This window comes from Pelodiscus sinensis, chromosome 8 (assembly GCF_052426305.1).
Source record: "Pelodiscus sinensis isolate ZL-2025 chromosome 8, ASM5242630v1, whole genome shotgun sequence".
Lineage (NCBI taxonomy): Eukaryota > Metazoa > Chordata > Testudines > Trionychidae > Pelodiscus > Pelodiscus sinensis.
This window is the reverse complement of record NC_143059.1, coordinates 41,596,739-41,618,190: the sequence shown is the minus strand read 5'-3', so window position 1 is coordinate 41,618,190 and position 21,452 is coordinate 41,596,739. Positions and strand designations below refer to the sequence as shown.

Genomic DNA, 21,452 nt, shown 5'->3' with positions numbered 1-21,452 from the left:
ATTTCTATAGATGACTCTTCTCAGTTAAACTATCTATGGCCAACCTGGAGGCATTAACTAGGTAACAGTTTTTATTATATTTAAATATTCATATTTTATATGAAGTATCTGGTTAGAAAGATAATCTCATTATAATATTATGATTATTTCTTTAAAATTACATGTTGAGAATTTAAAAAATGATAAGGTCAGCCTTTGAACTCATTCTTGATGCAAGTTGATTAATGGCATAATCTTCTGTATTTGCATGACATGTATGCTTTAGAGTTATACTGATATGTGCCCACTAAAATAAATATATGCCAACTGCATACAACATCATAGTCTGCCTTTATGGCCAGAGAATATATTCAGTTCTGGGATCATTAATGAAATTTTCAGTCCCTCTCTATTGATATTAAATATATGTTTTGCTATATTTTTTGCTAAAACAGGCACAGCAACAGAAAACCTTTCATACAGCTCTTCCAAAACAGAATAATGTAAACTATGGGAAGAATATGTATATAATTAATGGCAGAGTTCCAGAACCCAAGTATGAAATTACATCCAAGCCAACACTTGAGGAAGAGGATGAACATGAAGAAGAGGTAACTTAGTATTAAGTTGATATTGATATCATTTATTTAAAGTGAAGTCTATAGCATTAATTGAATATTTCTGTTGTGCAAATGTAGGCCTTTGGTCCCTCAATAAGCTCAGCATAGATGGGGTTCTCACCCTCCTAACTGAAATCCATTGGGCTCTGTTAAGACATTTGCTGGAGCAAGGTCTTGAAAAGAAACACATCAAGATGTTAATTATATTCATGCTGCTTCTAGTAACAATTTTATTAACATTAACATAAATATAACTTGGAATTTTGTAGGAGATTAATCGTAACTAATCACTTATTGTACCATAAATATGATAAAATATTTTCAAAGGGGCAGCCGTGTTAGTCTGTAACTGGAAAAATTTAAAAAACAACAAATAGTCTTGCAGCACCTTAGAGACTAACAAAAATTGTTTATGGAATCATGAGCTTTCGTGGGCACAAACCCCTTCAGATTATTTGTTGTTTTTTATGATGGAATATGGTAGAATTGTTTGACGTGAAAATATTCTGCTGCATCTGTAGACATGATGCTTCTGAGTTCTCAGTGGATATTAACTTGTGTTAAAAGAACAAATTTTCTTTGAGTGCTGGTCCCTAACTGTGTTCCATTGTGAGTGTGCATGCGCATCATGCTTCTGAGACTGGAAGGTAAGAATGTTAAATTTAGATTAATCAACTAATTGAATAGTCAATGTAATTTGCACCGACTATTTGATTAGTCGATAAGGGCACCTCCACCTTTGAAATGTAGCAAGAGCCCTGCCAGCTCTTGCTACATTCAAAGGTGGAAACGCTGTTGGGAGCACGGCCAGCGGGGGACTCAAGCAGTCCCCACTGGTCCCCTGATCCCTGATTTTGAAATGTATAAGAGCCCCAGGCCTCTCAGAGTCCAAGATATGTATAAACCTTTTTGAACTCTGAGCACTCCACAGAATTTGTGAACATTGTCTACTATACATTTCAGCAAGGCTTGTGCAAGTATGATTGGACAGCAAGTTGATGATACTATGTATTTAACAGCAAGTGTTGCAGGATCCGCCCCATTATGCACAAAATGCTACAGGACATTAATTATCCTGATTGTACCCAAATGGTGCTCACAATTCTGGTTCTATAGCATTTTCTAGGTATCAGCACAACCACACAGAACAATTAATTCCTTCCCAGACACACTAACTCTGAATGAGGGCAAGGTTCTGCCCCAAAATTTCTCCTGTTGACTTCCCACTGTGGGGCCACCCCAGAAAATCGATGCTAGGTATGTCAACTCCAGCTATTCAATTCTCATAGCTGGAGTTGCGTATCTTGCATCAATTTTCTCTGCCAGTGTATGCCTGGAAATAACATATTCAGAGACTTTTCAAATCATCCTCAACAATAGTGAAGAAGAATCACAGTCTATCAGCAGCAACAATTAACCTAAGAGAAGGTGGACATTTCCAGCCTTCTAGAATATGAGCTATCCTTTAAGACCCATGGGCTTTCCCATAGTTCCATCTGGCAGCTGTAACCAAACTCTGCCCCCATCACTAGACAACTATTCCGTTTTCTTCCATACAGTGATGTTTCCCTTCCTAAATGAACAGATCAGAACCCCTCCACTTAACGTAATCTGTACCAGCCTGGGACCTAAGTTTAGTCCTGGCAACATTAACAAAGGTCTATTTGAAGCAATGGCCTCATGCTCTTACTCACTTTTCTGAAAAGATTACATTCTTCATCATGATAAGCAGGGATCATAGAAATCCATTTTCCGTGGAAAAACATGGAATTTGAATATATACCAGGAATCTTTAATTTTTATATTTCATGAAAAAAATAAAAGTTTATATTAACAATTAATAACATTTTACTGAAAGTACCAATATTACTTATTCCAGTGGTGCCCAGACTTATTACACAGGAGGGCCACATAAACCTGAATGCAACATGCTGCTAGCCAAATAGATTCTACAAATTTTAATTTTAAGATTTCTGCTGTCAGTGGAATCTCTGCTGCCTGGGTCTAACAGTGAGAGTGTTATTTTTTGTGCATTTAATTTTTTTCTGAAAATATTGAATACAGACATTTGGTATATGTAAGAACAACAAATTGTATTTCTGTTAATTTTACATTATTATAGTGATTGATGGCACTGGTAGGCTTCAAATGTGCTTAAAAATTGTAACTATATCAGTAAAGCATTGTGTTCAACTGATAACTATATAGTGTGGTGATGGAAATTAAAGCTCAGTGTTTGATTTTAATTGCAGAAAAACATGGATTTTTTTATTGCTTTTTATCAGAGAATTGGGAGGGGCATCATGGAAAACTGGGATTCCTAGTCATAACATCTGCTAGAAGGTTAGGGGAACAGAAAGCCCCAATGGCTGACTCCCCCCTTACACTGTCTTTCATAAAGACTAATTTCACTGAGGTTAAGCCCCAAATTTACAATTAAGGTGATCTCAGAATTTCATTAAACCAAACCACCTGTTTTTTCACCAAAGTCTTACGATATCAGTGTAGGCAGGAGGAGTCCCACATCAGATGTGCAGAGTGTTAGCATTTTATCAAGCTAGAACAAGATATTGTAGAAGTCCCCTAGACTGTTTACATCCCTTTAGGAATTTGTGGAAGTTGAAGCGATTTCTGCACAAAGACAGTCCAAAGGTATCTCTGTTATATCCTGCTGTATTATGAACTGACCAGCATCCCTGCTCTACAAGATGTCAGAATCTACTCTACTAAACACAAGCACTGTTGGTGGACTCTCTGAACTAGGTGCCTCTAGCTGAAATATGCAACTTGAAGTTCAGTTAACATCTTCACAAAGACATTATGCTTTGATACTGGCCTTGGTAGCTGGTGCTCGAGTGGGCTCGGCAGTCTTTCATTTGTTCTGTGGAGTCCCTGCACTCTGTCAGAAGAAACACTGTGTGTTAGTCACTGATAGTTCAATACAGTTACGGACCATCCCTTGAAGAAGGATGAGAGGTTAGTTTCGTGTCTGTAACTTGAGTTCTTTGAGATGCATGTTTCCGATCTCTATTCCACTGCCTGCCCTTCCCTCCCCCCCTCCCTGCCTTTGTGTTTGTGGTAGAAAAGGAAACTGGAGAGGGAGTCATTCTATATGGCCACCTATATCCTCCATCAGCTGCATGAGGAGAAGAACCGTAGAAGAGCGAATTGAAGGACATTTGTAGCAATTTTCTGAGTGTTTCATGATACTCATGCTCACCCATGGTGGAATACCAATAGGGATCCCACATCTCAAAGAACTCATGTTACAGAAAGGTGAGCAGCTTTTCCTTTCAGCTACTGTGCTGCTACTTATTCATGAGTTTGGTCTTGTAAATGAATCATGATGAACCCCCCCAATGCGTTTTCCTAAACCTCAGGATTATTAGAGGATACCAGGATGTACAAATTGGATATTAAAAGAGCATTAAATAATAAGAGTGATACAAGAAAAACATTGTATTGATCTCCATAACTATACTTTGTTTGCATTTGGCTCCCCCTGGGACTAGAATTTCATTTCTAGATTATCTAAATCAGATTGATTGAATAACCAAAATACTTACGAACTAGAAGGTGTATAGCATACCCCAAGGTGAAGAACTCACTTGATCATGAAAATGTTTGAAATCCTAGTCACTGTCAGGCTACTTTTAACTTAACTCCTATTGCTCTTTTGGTAGAGCAGGACTATAGTTTTAAATATTGTGGCCACCGAGAGGGATTTAAAGAAGCGATTTTCAAAAAGAAAAAGAAAAGTTACTCATAACAGAAGTTCTCAAAGTATATTAGTTTTTCAGTTCCACCCTTTTCCCCTCACTTTTCCTAAAGTCTAGTGTACGAAAATGGAAGTTAGTGGAAGTAGAGTCTCTTTCATCATAGCCTTGCTCCACATGTTTGGATCTGTAAAGAGGTGCTCATGTTGTCCCAGTGTTCGCTACTTTGAAGGTAGGTGCTCAAGGTGCTGAGGCCTTGCATCCCAGGAATGTTGAGCTGTAGTAGCTTTGCACTTCAAACTAGTCATTGGCTATTAACCTTCTCATTTGGCCAACCATCTTTAAAATGAGGCAAGCTCCTTACCTTTCCATTCATGTTAAGTACAATAAGCTGTCAAATTTACTGATCAGGTTCTGTTCATAATGCATCAAGTTGTGAAACTGATTTTTTTTCTTCTTGCAGGTTTTAACTGCTCATGATCTTGTAGATTTTTCTCCTGTTTACAGATGCTTGCATATCTACTCAGTTTTGGTATGTATTATTATGACTTAAAATAATCAAGAATGGTTATATATTTAAAAATCTAAGTATACTTTCCTGTACCTTTTGCATATTTTCAGTTTGACTGAGCAAACACGTGAGCACATTTCATTAAAGTCCAACTAGTACTCACAGGACAGTCTCAAATGGTTTATTTTTAAAACGGCTAGCAGTGTAACATTTAGGTAATTACATAAACATTTGTAAAATCACACAATGTATGTATGCCTCAATACAGAGTCATACTAAAAGTCCTAGTCCCTATCTGTTCCCAGTTATCCTTAATACCTAAAGGATAGCAGAGTAAAACTTAAAATAAAAATTTGCCCTAAAACTCACTAAACCCAGGTTCTGGTGGACCACCGAGCAAATGCCAACGATTGAGAGATGCTTGCTACCAGACTCATAAGTATTTTACGCTGTGAACCAAGAGAAAAGGCATGATAACACATCCCACCTGCTATGAGAGACTGAAAAATGATGGGCAGTGCAGAGAGTAACTAAGGCTAAAAAGAGTGTTTGTTGATTTCCATATTCACTATGTCTGAATAATTTTTGTACTCATTTCATGTGTAATGTAATTTTTAAAAACTCCAAATTTTGCAAACTCACCCTGCTGGTCTGGTCAGTCTGCAGTCAGCATGATCCCTGCATTCTTACCCTCTCCCCAATCCCTGACTGAAGCCCCAGTCCTTGGCATCCCCCTCTGTTCCCCATGGGGTTAAACCCTTGATCCCTGTTAGCCTGCTCCCTGCAGGACTGAAGCTCCAAATGCCAGCAGCGCTCCCTCTCCCCACAGGGCTGAAGCCCTGATCCCCAGAGGTGCTGCCTCTCCCCCACAGTCCTGCCAGAAGCACAGTACCCTGCACACCACCCCTACCCAGTACCCACCTTCCCAAAGCCCTACCACAACTACCTAGAACTCACCACTCTATAGTCCAGTGTTTCTCAGCCAGTAGTATGAGTACTCTTAGGGTACTCTTGAGATAAGTCTAAGGGGTACGTCATCACAACTGAAATTTGGAGAAAACTGAATTTTTGTTTTAAGTTTTATAGCTCTTTATTATTTTTGTACTTTTTACACCCAAAAATTTCATCGCCCACCCGGCTACGAGTAAGTTGTTTAAACAAATGTGTTGCAATGGTAGAAAAAAAATTGCGTGTCTGAAAACTGTAGGTACTGGGGGTACTTATAATTTTTTTTAAAAAAAGGGGGGTACTTTATAAAAAAAAATGTTGAGAAACACTGCTCTCAATACAAGTGTATTGTAGTCCACCAACAAACACATCTTTCCCACTACCTCCCATCCCCTTACCCTCCCTCCCCCCAATGCCCTAAAGACCTACTACTGCATGCCATGCCTCCTGGCTGCACTCACTAGCCCTGTCTGGGAGGTAACTTTATCTGCTGAGCTAAGCTGACAGTGTTGCCAGAGCTGGTCCTGGAGCAGGAAATTGCTCCAGCCCCTTATCCACTTAATTAAAAGTATATATATTTAATTTTTACTTATTATTAATGTTATAATAATGCAGTATTTCTTTTTATGGGTGCTCAGCCAATTTATTATTTATTTTGAACATTTGTACTGCATGGTTCTGATTGAGTACCGTTGAACTTCCTTAAATCCGAGCAATTTTACCAGTTGTCCTATATTTGGTATAGGGAAATATAGTCACCCTAACCTGTACAATCTCATTGTCTTCAGATTATGCTCCCCAAAGACACCTGCCTATGCAGTTTTCCCTTCCTCCCTGCTGTTAGTGGGTTTGCACAAGTGTAACTGATTGAAATTTAATAATAAAAAGTCCTGTGATACAAAAGGACTAGACTGTATTGGTTCTGCAGTGTTAACACACATAAGTAGCAGTGGAAGCTTGTTTTGTCACTGAAGTCAGCAGGGTTGAGTGACTGCACAAAAGGAGGAAATGTGCAGTTAATTGCTATTTGTCTATAGTCACTTTTCGTAAGAAAACTAAACATTAAAGAGTTTTAAGGTAGAACCTCAGAGATACGCACGCTTCAAGAGTAGAGGTTCCTGTTCAACGCTTCTGAAATGTTCATCACTTCTGAACAAAACATGGTGGTTCTTTCAAAATTTACAACTGATCATTGCTTAATACAGCTTTGAGACTTTACTATGCAGATGAAAAATGCTGCTTTCCCTTTATTTTTAGTAGTTTGCATTTAACAAAATACTGTACTGCAGGGGTTCTCAAACTTCCTGATACCATGACCCCCTAAAATGCTAGATGAGACCCCACCCTCACTGCCCTGGGTCGCTTTCTCCCCCCTTCTCACCAGACTCCTTGCCCTCCTGGGGTTCCTTCAAGGTGTTTGTGGTCCTCAATGCCCTTCCCCCCTGCAGGCTCCTTCCCCCCGTCTCTTTCTCCTCTGTGCCTCTTTTCCGCTCCACATTCCTTTTCTCTCTTCTCTCCTCTCCTCTCCTCCTCTGACCCCCCATACCCTTATTTATCTCCGGGTTCTCTGCCCCGACCCAATCCCCCAGCCCACTGCCTGAGGGACCCCTCCCTCTCCCAGGTGGGGAAGTGTTCAGTCGCCCGGCAACCATGCCCTGGTCAGCCTCTCGTGCGTCTGCTCCTGTGCCGGTGCTGGCCTCACTCTCCCGCCTCCTGCTGTAGCTGAGATGCGCTCCTGGAGTCCCGTGGTCCCGGCCATGCTGCGCGGCTCGCTGGCAGCTGCCTTCCGCTGTCATGCTGCTCTTCGCGGCCTGGGAGAGAGGGGTCGCAAGTGAAAAACTGAATCCAGCTGTGACCCCCCTCTAATTCAGGGGGGTCGCGACCCACAATTTGAGAAACGCTGCTGTATCGTATTTGCCCTTTATTTGGTTTCTGCTCTCTGATTGCTTCTTTCCAGTTCTGTATGAGGTATATGGGAGACAGGTTAGTTTGTAACTCTTGTTCGTAGCAATGAGGTTGTATTGTACCAGCACTTTGAATTGTGAAGAAATCAATAGGGAGCCTGTACAGAGATTAGAGAACTGTTCTGTGCTCATAGCAAACCATCCCACTTAGATATGCCTCTGCAGCATTATCTGTACTCATGGGTGGTTGGTGAAGGTAGTGCTGGGCGAGGCAATCCTCCAGCTCCACTCCTCCCTGCCCCCTACCACTTGGAAGCAGTGTGCCATGTGCACTCCTCCCACTACCACAGGGGAGGGGGCAAGAGCAGGCACATGTCTTCAGCCTCTCCAGTTCCAGAGCACAGGGAGGGTGGGCGGCACACAGCTCCAGCCTCCCTGACCCTGGAGCACACGGAAGACGGGCGCTTGAGGGCAGCAACACACCACACCCAGAATGCCTACTGGAAGTGTTCTTGTGGTGGACTGTGGGCAGGGCCACTCTGGTGGTTTGGGAAGGCAGTGCCCTCCCCTGCCTAGGATACAGGCTGCCCATGGCTGTACTCCAGCTCGATCACTAAAAAATCTAAGTGAGGATGCTGCAGTGCTGTAAGTTCTGCCTGCATGAGCCTACCTGATACCCCTCCCCTTTGGGTACACACTCATGTGCCCAGATGGTGCTGAAGCCCACACCGCAGGATCTTTGCTTCTATTTTTAATGAGCTAGCTGGAGTACACCTACACAAACTGTAAATCTTACTGCTGCAGTGCAGATATACTCTTGGGGTACAGGTAGTTGCATTCTATATCAGCTGACACTTCTGGGCAATTTGTGAGGCTAGCAATAATAGGTGTGGATACAATATAAGGAGAGTAGGAGACATGGATCTGGGGGTAGCTGCTCAGCAGGTAGGGCAAAGCAGTCTGATCTATTGAATCTAGTCTATAGCTCTTGTCACCTCCCACTTCTCTTTTGCATTGTGGGCATGGTACCTTATCTCTTTCCTTGAACTAACCATCTTCAGGCTCCGTGATTCTGATGTAGATTCTGTTCATGTTAGAGTAAATGGCTAATACAAGGCTTCATAGTTTGAAATAAGAATGTTTAAAGCTTATAATTATACTTATAAATTCCTAAATTTGATGTCTGCTCTGATGTGCCAGATCCTGTGGGACACTAAACTCCATCCTAGGGGTCTTCCAGCAATCTTTATTTTAATGGTGCCATTGTCAGATTTTATTACATCATCCTGTCTCAGTGGCGAGATGGCAGGAATTGATGAGGCCGCAAGATGGTTGAGAAATGTGCAGAGAAATTAAAAAGACTGAGACTGTTTAGTTCAGAGAGGGATTGGCTCCTTTTTTTTTTTACCCTGTCTCATAATACGAAAAGGGAGCAATCAATAAAACTGAAAGGCAACAGATTAAATTTAATAAGGTATAATCTAAATTGAAAAGATCACAAATAGGTAACATATTATAATTTATTTACACAACACATAATTAACCTTTGAAAACTACTGGTCATTAGATATAACTGAAGTAAGTGTCTAAATAAGATTTTTTTTAAAAAGCTTATCCATTTGTATTCTCAAATAATATTGGATAAAACATTAAATTGGATATGGATAACAAATTGGAGAGATGTTTAACCTTCTTGCTTCAGGGCATAAAGCTAATTAACTACTCTTGGGATTGGGAAGAAACTTCCCACTTGAGACAGGCTATTTTCATAATGTCCATTATGAATGTTTTTAGTAATAGCATATTATGAGAATCTTACGCCTTCCTCTGAAATATCTGGTGCTAACTTCTGTTAGAATCAAAATACCAGACTAGATAAATCACTGGTCTAACGTGGTATAGTAGTTTCTGTGTAAGGGAGAACTCCAGTGTAAGATGGCAATTTACACTTATAGCTCTTAACTATGTTCTAATGAAGTTCAATTTTTGCTTTATCTTTTCCTGTCTTTTTTTGTTTATATTTTTAGTAGGCTAGCCTATATGTAGAGTGTGCATAAGCACTCTAAAGTAGCAAAACTACTGCTCAGTGTAGTCTGTAGAATGCTGTATTTGAATTCTATAGGAAGTTCCTGCCCTCTGCATTTCTGTATAAATGCTAAATTCTGAAGCAAATAAAAATCATATGGCAGCATAAAATGGAAAAAATTCTGAAAAAGGATTTCATATATGAGCAAAATTCCAATAATTTATTATCCAACATAAACTGATTAGTTATTTGTATGTATGCAAATTTAGGAACTTTTCAAAGGATGAAAAAGTTGCCTTCATTATACTTGGCATTTTTTGTGTTGATTCTCCTTTGCTACTCCTGTAATTATATGGCACTCCACCATGGCTGTTGCTTTAGTCTGTCATTAGGCAGGCAGAACATTTATTAGAGTATTTTCTATTACCAATTATTATCTTAGCTGCTTCCTAGTAATCCTGTCTATTACATGATATGTTGTGGTGTTTCAACACCCATCGAGTATTTTACATATCAAACTTTATTTTATGCATTTGGAAAGAACAACGGTTCTTTTTCAAAATAGACTCCACTAACTTCATGCATAAATACAATATTAGAAGTAGATTCTACAATTCTCCCAATTACTTTATTCTGCATTTAAGAATTACATCACAACTGTTTGGCTGGAAATTACAGATTTACTTTGATAATAAATGTAAGTGATAATATCCTGAATAAAATATCACAGCAATAAAAAGTGCTCTACTTAAGATTTGTCATATAATAGAATAACTTGCTTTTTAAAAGCAAGGTCCTCCACCCCTCTTTTTTTTTTTCTTGTAAAGCTTTGCTTCCTTCTGTGTTAGGGTATCTGCATTTTGGGGAAAGAAAGCAATATTCTTTGGATACTTGAAAATATTAATATAGAATTTTATTTGGATTATTTCTTAATGATTTAAGAATATCTAGCCTCTTTTATGGTTTGATTTTAAGCTTTTTGGATACCCAAGTAATGGAACTCTAGCTTCAGACCTAGCAATAATCTCATGCAGTAAAAAATGAAACTTAAAAATGCTAAGCTGCTTAATTCTGTTTGCATACAGATTATTTTGCATTCAGTAGGTAGATGAGTCAGTGTTGTAATGGTTTCAAATGAACAGATGGTTTCCACTGAATGAATCATCTTAATGAGAATACTGAGATGTCGTGAGGTTTTAACAATGAAATCAATAAACATGTTTATTAAATTTTGAGGACTGGGTAGGACTAAAATCCTAATTTTTAGTCATTATATTTACTAAATACCAAGAAAGGATGAGCAAATATTAATCTTTTGTTTTATATTTTGCTCAAGAAAAACCAATGCTTTCAAGAGTCAGGGCTACATTATGAAGTACTGTAACATTTATCATATAACTAAACTTTACAAGTCACAAAAGTCAATATAAACTAAGTTTCCACTATATCTTAAAGAAAGCAATACAGGTAGTCCCCGGGTTACGTACAAGATAGGGACTGTAGGTTTGTTCTTAAGTTGAATCTGTATGTTAGTCGGAACTGGCGTCCAGATTCAGCCGCTGCTGAAACTGACCAGCGGCTGACTACAGGAAGCCGAGGCAGAGTTGCTCTGCCCCAGGCTTCCTGGAATCAGCCGCTGATCAGTTTCAACAGCGGCTGAATCGGGACGCCAGTTCCGACTTACATACAGATTCAACTTAAGAACCCCAGGCGTCCCCAAGTCAGCTGCTGCTGAAACTGATCAGCGGCTGATTCCAGGAAGCCCGGGGCAGAGCAACTCTGCCTCAGGCTTCCTGTAGTCAGCCGCTGGTCAGTTTCAGCAGCGGCTGACTTGGGGACGCCTGGGGCAGAGCAGCTGGGGTGCTGCTGGGTTGCTCCAGTAGCAGTGCTCCTCGGCGCTACTGGACCAACCCGGCAGCACCCCAGCTGCTCTGCACCAGGTGTCCTGATTCAGCCGCTGCTGAAACTGACCATCAGCAGCTGAATCAGGACGCCTGGGGCAGAGCAGCCGGGGTGCTGCCGGGTTGGTCCAGTAGCGCCGAGAGTGGCGCTGCGGGACCAACCGGCAGCACCCCAGCTGCTCTACCACAGGCATCCCGAGAAAAGCCTGGTCTGTTGGGGGGGGAGGGGTGCGCACTAGCTGCTCCCCCCCCCCCAGCAGACCAGGGAGACGCGGAGCAAAGCCGCGGAGGACCCAGACGGGGGGACTGCCCAGACGCACCGCGGTTCCGCTGCCCGGGTCCTCCGCGGCTTTGCTCCGCGTGTCTCTGGTCTGCTGGGGGGTCTCCCCCCAGCAAACCAGGGAGACGCAGAGCAGCTTTTCTCGCCCCGGAGGACGCAGGCGGCGGGACCACTGCGCGTCTGGGCGGTCCTGCCGCCCGCGTCCTCCAGGGCAAGAAAAGCCCTGTTCGTAAGTGCGGATCTGACGTAAGTCGAATCCGCGTAACCCGGGGACTGCCTGTATTGTAGTGTTTTAAAGCAGGTGTATTTAAGTTACAAAACAGGAGTTAAGAGTTTTTTAATTTTGAGAATTTGTTTTATATTGTTACTCATTTTTAAAAAGTTTGTATTTGTTATCATAGCATCATGATACGACTAAAATGTGGACTTAAAGGTACAATTCTCCTCTCCTACGTAGACTGTGGATCTCTTTCATATGCTTTGCACTCATTTCAAGTATTCAGAACTTCCACTGATATCACATCAGTGGAAGTTCCACATGTGGAACAAATGCAAAATATTTGGTTGTGAGGAACAGTAGAGAACTTTGCCCTTAACTTCAGAAGTGCTTTTTCATCATATGAAGAACATTCCTTTTTTAACCACATTCTGTTTGTCTTGTATTAGGGTGATGGAGATACATTTGAAAACTACTACAGAAAGCAAAGAAAAAAACAAGCAAGATTAGTTCTGCAGCCACAGTCAAGCATGGTAACCTATATTATTTTTATTAAGTTTCATTGACTTGGAATTTTACTTAAATATTTAGTGGTATTTTTATTCTTCAACGTTTTTGTTTTTTATTTAAAGCATGAAACAGTAGAAGGCTATAGAAGATATTTCAGTCAAATTGTAGGGTAAGTTTTCTAAATGGAAATATGTTGTTGTTATTCTTATCCCCCACAATTCTCTCTTCTGTGTAAAACCCATGCCATCTATAGCCCATTGCTACATGGATAATGCATCTCTGGAGTGGAGAGTTCATCTGTCCTGCACCACATCCTTCTAGTGTCAAAGTGACAGATAAAAGTCTGTCCAAGGAGCTGGCCTCCAATTGACAGCTGTTGTGCTTCCCACATCATGTCCAGAACAGCATCAAGGGTCTGATGCAAAACCATTGAAGTCCCAAATGTTCTGTAGGCACGGCCTGCCCATGTTTATGTGCAAAATGGTAGGATTTGCTCCATGTTATAATAATTACTTGAAAATAACTGTTGGTTATTTAATTTAAATTCTTATAAATATTTGGTTTAGTTTTTTTGTAGTGGAAGATCACATTTTACATGTAACCCAAGGACTGGTTACTAGAGCATACACTGATGAACTGTGGAACATGGCACTGTCAAAGATCATTGCTGTTCTTAGAACCCATTCGGTAAGTGAGAAGGCCTCGTGCAGGGTAAATCCATTAAAAAGTGTCTATGTGTTTAAAAGTATGATAATGTCAAAGTGAAAAATTACACCTACATCATGGGGGCGGGGGGGTTGTAATTAAAATTGCTCGCATTTAGGTGAGAGACTGTCATGCTTTTGTTTTTCTCAGCAGTATCAGGCTGTGAGACACAGCCATGGGCTTTTTGCATAATCCTCCACTGATTTACAACTCTCTAGGTCTTCCAGAAGTGCTCATAGTCCAGCAGTTTAGAATATGCAGAGTTAATCTGCTGTTGTTATTGCAATCTGTCCTCATTAGTTTCAACTGACCTCTTCATTAGATCAGATTGAATAGTTCATCACTGAAAGCACCATCAGGAAATAATTCCTAATTATCATTATAGATACTCTGTTTCCAAAATAAACTCTATCAGTAAAACCCTTAGAGCTATCCATTTAGTGCTCCTAAAGTAGTATGTTGTTGTTGCAGTACATGCATTACTAAAATCTTGAAAACGTTAAAATGTTATAAATTTAATAAAGGTTGAACCTCTCTAGTTAGGCACTCTCAGGACCTGATGATCTCCGAACCAGAGAATTTGCAGAACAGTGGGAGGTCAATATTGTCTAACAGCATTACGCACACTTCCATTGCTTACTGGGCTCTTAAAAGACATTTAGGGGTAAATTAGAGCTAAATAACAGCACAGAACACTGAGAGCCAGGACTGATGGCTCTAAACAAACTCTATGGGACCCCAGGAATCTAGGCTACACCCATGGTAAGTAGACATCCAGTTAACTAAAATCATGCAGGATCATGGATGTTGCAGGACCAGAGAATGTCAGACTAGAGAGGATACAAGTTATGTTATATTTATGTGAATATTTCAGTATTTTAAAAATGTGTTAAAATAGTGAATATTATTTCTCTATTATTCACTCAAAAGAAAACTGGCTACCAGCATGCTATTTCTGACTCCTTTTGAAAAATATTGATTTTGGTTGACTGCATTTTATCCTGGTAAATTACTTGAAAATTTGTCAAAGGGGTCATAGATGGCATGGCATGTTCAGGAAGAAAAATAGATGATTTGTAACCTATACAAAGTGCTCTTACTTCATGTCTTGACATGCCCTTCTCAGTGTCCACTAATCTCCAATCATTTGCTCAAAAATATGTACTTAAATCACATAGTTTGAATTTTGCTACCATTTCACTATTATTTACACCTTGTTTTAGATTTGAAGAATATTTTATATTTTGCACCTATTTTAGGAATGGCAGAAAACAATTTGTTTTTTCAAATCGCATCAGGGACATTTCTGATGAATGCTAGTTTTGTTTCTAATCCACAAGAAATTTTAGAAGGCACTACTAGCAAGTTAAATTGTTTAGAGATTTCTAAGCCACATATTTTTCAAAATAGGCTAATGTTTAATCTGTTGATTGACACACATTTGTAAAAAAAGTAATGATTTAAAGCATTCAAATGTACTTAAAATCTTGTTTCTTATAGAGTTAGGACCCTTCATTAAAGATTTTCTGATATAATTGAAATGGATGTCATTATTTGTTCTCAGGATGCATAACTTCCATCACAATCAATTATCATGCTAGTCTGTATTGAGGTGAAGTGAGTGACCAGTGCTTAGATAAGTGTATCTTTTCTTGTGTGAAAAGTATTTCTTGCAAGAAGCAAAACCATTAATTTTTTTATATAATTAATGAAGAGTAAAGACATTTGGGCTGCTTTTCAATCTGGTATTTTCATCCTGCATTACATTGCATTTCCATAACTATTTTTGTATGTTTCTTTATTAAAAAAGATAATGTTGAAAACCAAAATATTCAAAATTGGGGGCATAAAGATAGAAACATAATTGCAGGATAAGTGTAGCGTAATTTTTTCAGAGATACATCAGCAACTCCCCTTTGATTTCAGTAAAAGCTACAGATGCTCAGCCTTTCTGAAAATAAAATCTTATAGCTATAGCTGACTAACTTTATACTTACAAGTTTGCAGATATTAACGTAATATGCACACATTTTTGCTTACAACTTTCTCTCTGAAATGAGTCTTGAAAGTGCCATAGAGTTAATGTTGGTTAGATTGAGGCTTAGTGTTTGAAAGTACTACAGTGTTAAGGTTCCTGATTTAACAAAATATTTACTTACGCATGTGTTTAGCTCTTATTGACTTCAATGAATGGGCCTCAAAGCATCTCATTCATGGTATGCATAGGCACCAGCTCCATGGGTGCCTCAATGCTGTATCACTCATGGGGAAAAAAAAGTGGGTGCTCAGTACCCACTGACAGCCACATGGGTCAGCACCTCTCTCTCCTCCCTGTACTTCCTGCCTGCTGACAGCCCCACAAATCAGTTCCTCTGCCTATTGCCCTCTGTGATTAGCAGTTCCACAGCATGCAGGAGGCACTGAAGGGCAGGGAGAAGAGTGAGGGAAAAGAAGAGGTAAGGGAGGGGGCGGATGGGGGCAGGATAAGGGTGGGAAGAGGCAGGAGTGGGGCTTGGACAAGGGGGTGAAGTAGGGGTGAAGTCTGGGCAGAGTGGGGTTTGAGCATTGTCCAGGATCTGAGTCATTAAGCGCCTATGACGTTGTGCATCACTTCTCATAATCCAGGTGGTCTTGTCTTATCTCTTCCTGTGAGATCAAAACTTTTAATAGCTTTGTGATCTGAACAAATACTGTATATAACTGGACTAAATCTAGCAAAGATAAGTTAAGTAGCATCTTTTATTGGACCAACTTCTGTTAGTGCAAGAGACAAGCTTTCGAGCTTTACCAGAAGCTGAGAATTGCAACAGGAAAGGGATCACTTGATGATTTCATGTTCTGTTAATTCCCTCTGGGACACCTGGCATTGGCCACTGTTGGAAGACAGGACACTGGGCTATATAGACCTTTGGTCTGACCCACTGTGACAGACCCCCCCAAGGCAGAAGAGATGAGCCGGGGCTGCGTCCGGCTGCGGCAGCCCCGCTCCCCGGCTCAGCAGGGTCAGGGAGGAGCGGGAGGATGACGCAGCCCGGCTGTGCGGGGGGCAGGCCCACGTTACGTCGACTCTCCCTGGGGCATCACAGGGTGTCGTGGCGCGGGGCGCCATCACTGGGCGCCTGCCCCCGGGCCGCTTGAAAAGCGGCCAGGTGAGCAGGCTGGAGGCGGCCAAGGAAGGAGCTGCCAACCCCCACTCAGGAGGGAGAACATCCCGCCCCACTGGAGGGATGGAGGAGCAGTGGGGGGGGCCCCTAGGACAGCAGCAGGACGGGGCTGAGGAGCCAGATTTGGTGAGTGCCCTGGTCGGGTCCGCAGGGGGGCCGGCGCTGGATGGGGAGTGGAAGGAGCCTGGGGCAGTCCACCTCTGGCGGCTGTGGACAGGCGAGTTTCGGGGAGTAACCCCGCCTGTCGTGGAGGGAACGCACTAATCCGTCCACTTAGGGCCCTGGGCTGGGACCCGGTGGAGAGGGAGGGCTCGGGTCCCCCGCTCTCTTTCCCCCCTAATCGCAACCGAACCAGCCCACCGCGTCATCTGGGTTTCCCGGACGCGAGCAGCCTCAAACACAGCTCTAGTGGTTGTTGCCCTTATAGGACGGGCATCAGGGGATAGGACCCCAGGACCTGTGTTGGGGTGGAACCTCAAACCCTTATCAGGGACAGGACCCTAAGACCCTTACCGGGGATGTAATGGTGGGTTCGCTGAACCCCGTTGCCAGGCCAGCAACGGGTGATCACACCCACAAACCCCATCAGAGGGGATCGGGCCTTGGGACCCAAAAACCCGATCTAGACGGTGGGTCCACTGAACTCCCCTGCTCACCCGAGAGGGGGCGCTTGCACCCGGTAAATCTGTCACACCCACTATGGCTGCTCTTATGAAGAGTTCTATGTAAGTTTGGAAACTCACTAGCAGAAGTTGGTGCAATTAAAGATACTGCCTCACTCACCTTATTTCTCTAATATCCTGGGACCAGCAACAAAAATGCATACATATATTAGGACACGTAAGACCAAATTGCTTTTATTAGCATAAGAACTTAACTGGTGGTATAAAACTAATAAGTTTAACCCATTGCACCACTGTCATTTTAAAATGTATTTACTGTTTGATTTAAATTACTTTTACAAAATCAATGTTTTTATTTCCAGTCATATTGCACTGATCCTGATCTTGTTTTGGAGCTGAAGAATCTCATTGTTGTGTTTGCTGATACTTTGCAGGTTGGTGTTATTTTGATAATTTAATTAAAACACTGGGAGCCCAATTCTGCCTTTGGATGTGCATGTGCAGCATTTTAAAGAAGTTGGTCACAATTTTCCACAAAAACTTTAGTATGTCTAAAATAAAGAGATTATCAGGTTTACACTTTAGTAGATCATGTTTAATAACACCTTTACATGTGAACTCCTGTAACTTGTACAGGAATGGTACAAATATGATATAAAATAACCCTTCTTAATATATTGAAGCACTGCATGATAAATGATGATAGTTTTTGAATTTTTTGTTCTTTTTATTTTTGTACTTTAGGGTTATGGGTTTCCTGTGAATCGACTGTTTGATCTTTTATTTGAAATAAGAGATCAGTACAATGAAACACTGCTTAAAAAATGGGCTGGGTTGTTCAGGTTAGTATTGCAACAAGAAAAAAAAAAGTCTCAAAATACCTTGTCTTTTGGGATTAATTTAGCTGCTAAGTAATTGTGTCTTTGAATCAAATCTACTTTTCTGTCAAATTTCAAATGTCTTTAATTAAAATTTAGAAAATTAGTATTTAACCAAGTACAATGTATTTCTATTATGAATCGACCTGAATCAATGTAGAACTTGCAAATATAAAAATTTAATTTCCTCCAGCATGAACATTTGCATTCGTTTAATGCAAGCATTTATATCAGGTTGGGTTATTTTGCTAGAGAAAGGTGGTAAAACGAATAATCTCTTTCCTGTTTCAATAAAGCTATGACTTTTTCTAGTTTAAAAACAACATTGAAAACAAAATATTACAGATTTCCATAGATTCAGTTGGGCTGATGTCATTGTACAATAGTTCTAGGCAATATGACATGGGAAGGCTAATCCTCAGTTCTTACATGTTATGCTATTACAGGAACATCACAAAAGTGATGCCTGGAACTTGAGTGGGAACAAGGATACAGAAAAGGTTATTGTTTTGTTGTTAGTAAGCATTACTTTGTATTTCTCATAACAGAAACTGGGTGCTTTTGATGCATTTGCTCTGCTTCTATGTCTGCCTTAAATTTAATTTGAGAGGGAAAATGATAGACCCAGAATGAAAGGGGTTTGAGCACTTTAGTCTGAAGTTACTGTTTCAGATGGAAAATGACCCGTAAATGTTCCTTGGGTGCCTTTACAGTAGGGAAAAAAATACATCTGTGTTAGAATACGTGTTTACTAACACAATGTTAAATGTTCAGTGTAGACCAGGACTACTGTATTTATTGAGTTAACTATTCAAAGTTAACCATAGGGTAGGGCAGCTAATATGAAGCCCTTGTCAATACCTATTTCTATGACCTGAAGAGAAATAAGAAAGTGCTAAGATGTGTTTTGCATTACATTAATTAAAATCCGTTCTAAGATGGTGTAATATTCCAGTATGGACAAATCCTCCAGGGTCAGGTTAAATGTGGGGGAAAAAAGTCATGGCATGAATAAATATGATCCCAGTGCTGCAATAAGTATTACTCAATTCTTTCAAATGCTTTTTGGCATTCTTGAGCGATATTGAATTCAATCCTCCACTTTTGGAATTGTACATTCAATATAATGTCAGTGAAAATCTTTATATTAATTTATGTATTCACTTATTTGTGATGTTTTTAAGTATTAACATATCTCCTGAGTATGCTGACTTTTGCTAACTCTAAACAGGGATATTTTTGAAGCAGATAATTACAGCCCTATCCCTGTAGCAAACGAAGAGGAGTATAAAATAGTGATTAGCAAATTTCCTTTTCAAGATCTAGAACTTGACAAGGTAAGAACACGTTTTATATTACAAAATTTTACTTAAAACCAATTAAGCTGAGTTAGGACTGTAATGAATTTTGTAATTAAAAAGTAATTAAAGTTTGAATAACAAGGTAGATTAAGAGGCTAAATCACCTTTTTCCATGGGTAATTACCTAGTTATAAATAAACATGAAAATTCAAGCTGTAGTCATTTAATCTGACGTTGTAGTGAGTAATGAAGCCTATAGTTTTGTAAACAAATTAATAATCAACTTGTAATAATGAATACAGTTTTTGTTTAATGACAGCTTTTAAGTTTTGCTGTAGCATATCAGGTTTCATCAAGTCTGTTATGTACTGTAGCATTACAAAATCCAACAACCAGCCGCAAGGTCTATTAAAATGACAGTTTTTGAAAAGTAGTTGTTTGGGTTCTGCTGAGTTTGTGATGTGGGGCAAAATATACCCGAGGTTTTTCCCTGTATGAACTATTTGTGTTCCTTTGAGGCATTTTCACTCTAGCGAGAGTTCTTGTAGATTTCTCTATGTACAGCTACACAGTTCTTAAAGAAAAGTAGGGGCTGCGCTCCCTGCTTGCTGCACTAATCAACCGTCATCTCACGGGGGATAGGCAACCCCGGCTCTCCCCCCGGCAACCGGGGAGGGCTGGGCTGTGGCCAGGCCAGGCCCTTCACTCTCCTCCTCCCCATCTGTGTCACTCCGGACCCCTTCTCCCTCCCCCAGCCACATCATCCCAGACCCTTTTTCCTCCCCTCTCCCCCCGATCTTTGGTCCTTTCTCCCTCTTCCTCACCTGTGCCCTTCCCCCCAAGTCCTTTCTCTCCCTTGCCCCCTCAGCTGCACCAGCCTGGGCCCTTTCTGTCACCCCCCAAACCTCAGGCCACAACCTAAGCCCAATCTCCCCCCTTTCCTAGCCAGGGTGGGCCCAGCTTTCTCCTGCTGGCCGCCGATGGGAGGCAGGGGGCTCCTCTGAGGCCTTGCAGGTCCCATGCTCTCCCCGCCACCGACCTAGGGGGCCACTTAATCTCCATGTGGCAGCTGAGTACTGGGGAAAGGGGTGTGGGGGAGGAGACAGGTGGGATGCAAAGTGATATGATGTCACTGTTGTCCTTCAGAAAAAGTTTTTTTTTAAATTTGCTTCTTCAAAATAAGATGAATAGTATGTTGTGTAGATAGTAGCAGGCTAGAAGTAAAAGACCCAGTGTTGTGGTGTTATTTATATCTCACTAGTTCCTAGAAGCCCCAAGCAAAACTGAGATTCAAGTAGATAGCTATTCCTACTGTTTACCATTAAATAGTTTTCTCTAGGGTTCACTAGAATAGGTATCTTCTTATTTTTGCTGATATTTTGCACCTGCGAGTCAGCTGTTATTTATCTTTACAAGTATAACTGAATACTATTTGTATGTAACTGCAGTGAAGAGAAAAAAATTAGAGAGGGTTTTTATGGAGGTTAATGAGCATGACTCTAAAACATAAGCTTTATTTACCAATGAACATGTATGATGGGCTACAAAAATCTGTTAAAATGTTAGTATGGCCATGACTCTGATAATACTTTTATTCATTGTCATACCATGTTTATCTTTTCAAATAGTTAATTTGTATTAATATTCTTCAGTTTTCTTAGCTATATAATAATAAAGCAATACCAAAATCAGAAACATATAAATAAAACACAGTATCAACAATATATAGTACACCACATAGGCCTTATATTTAATCTTATGACAAGTATTTATCATGACTGACTTAGCTAATAGGTTGCCTTAATTTTATATTGTATTAAACAACTGTAACTATTTTATTACTTATAAAAATACAAAATCTTAGACCATCTGCCATGCACATAAATGAGCCATGAGAATTCAAAAATGAGTATTTTGTCAATGAAGGTAGCTTGTCATTCACTAAAAAGGGAATTCATTCTATGAACCATTAGTTTTCAGTTTGATTTATAGCCCATAAAGGCTCTGCCATTTTATATTGAACAACACTTGGTTTATAGATTTTTTTTTTGCAACCCAAATATTAATGATATTTAGCCTGCAGTCTCGTACACTTGATAATACAGTTGGAAATCGAGAGTTTCAGTTTCTGTTGCCAGCTCTGCTATTGATCTGCTTTGTGGCATTGGA

The 21,452-nt window shown here is 40.4% G+C and overlaps 1 protein-coding gene across 7 annotated transcripts in view; it reads left to right on the top strand.

Annotated features, from left to right (window-relative positions):
- Positions 1-21,452, top strand: part of EXOC6 (exocyst complex component 6) — a 219,444-nt gene that overhangs the window by 79,023 nt on the left and 118,969 nt on the right. For all 7 annotated transcript variants that reach the window (XM_025179786.3, XM_006113178.5, XM_089780169.1 and 4 more), the window contains 8 exons: positions 435-590; positions 4,779-4,847; positions 12,552-12,635; positions 12,735-12,781; positions 13,179-13,299; positions 17,467-17,538; positions 17,849-17,946; positions 19,214-19,319. In XM_025179786.3, the coding sequence (XP_025035571.1) occupies positions 435-590; positions 4,779-4,847; positions 12,552-12,635; positions 12,735-12,781; positions 13,179-13,299; positions 17,467-17,538; positions 17,849-17,946; positions 19,214-19,319 (753 nt within the window). The remainder of the gene's footprint in view (positions 1-434; positions 591-4,778; positions 4,848-12,551; positions 12,636-12,734; positions 12,782-13,178; positions 13,300-17,466; positions 17,539-17,848; positions 17,947-19,213; positions 19,320-21,452) is intronic.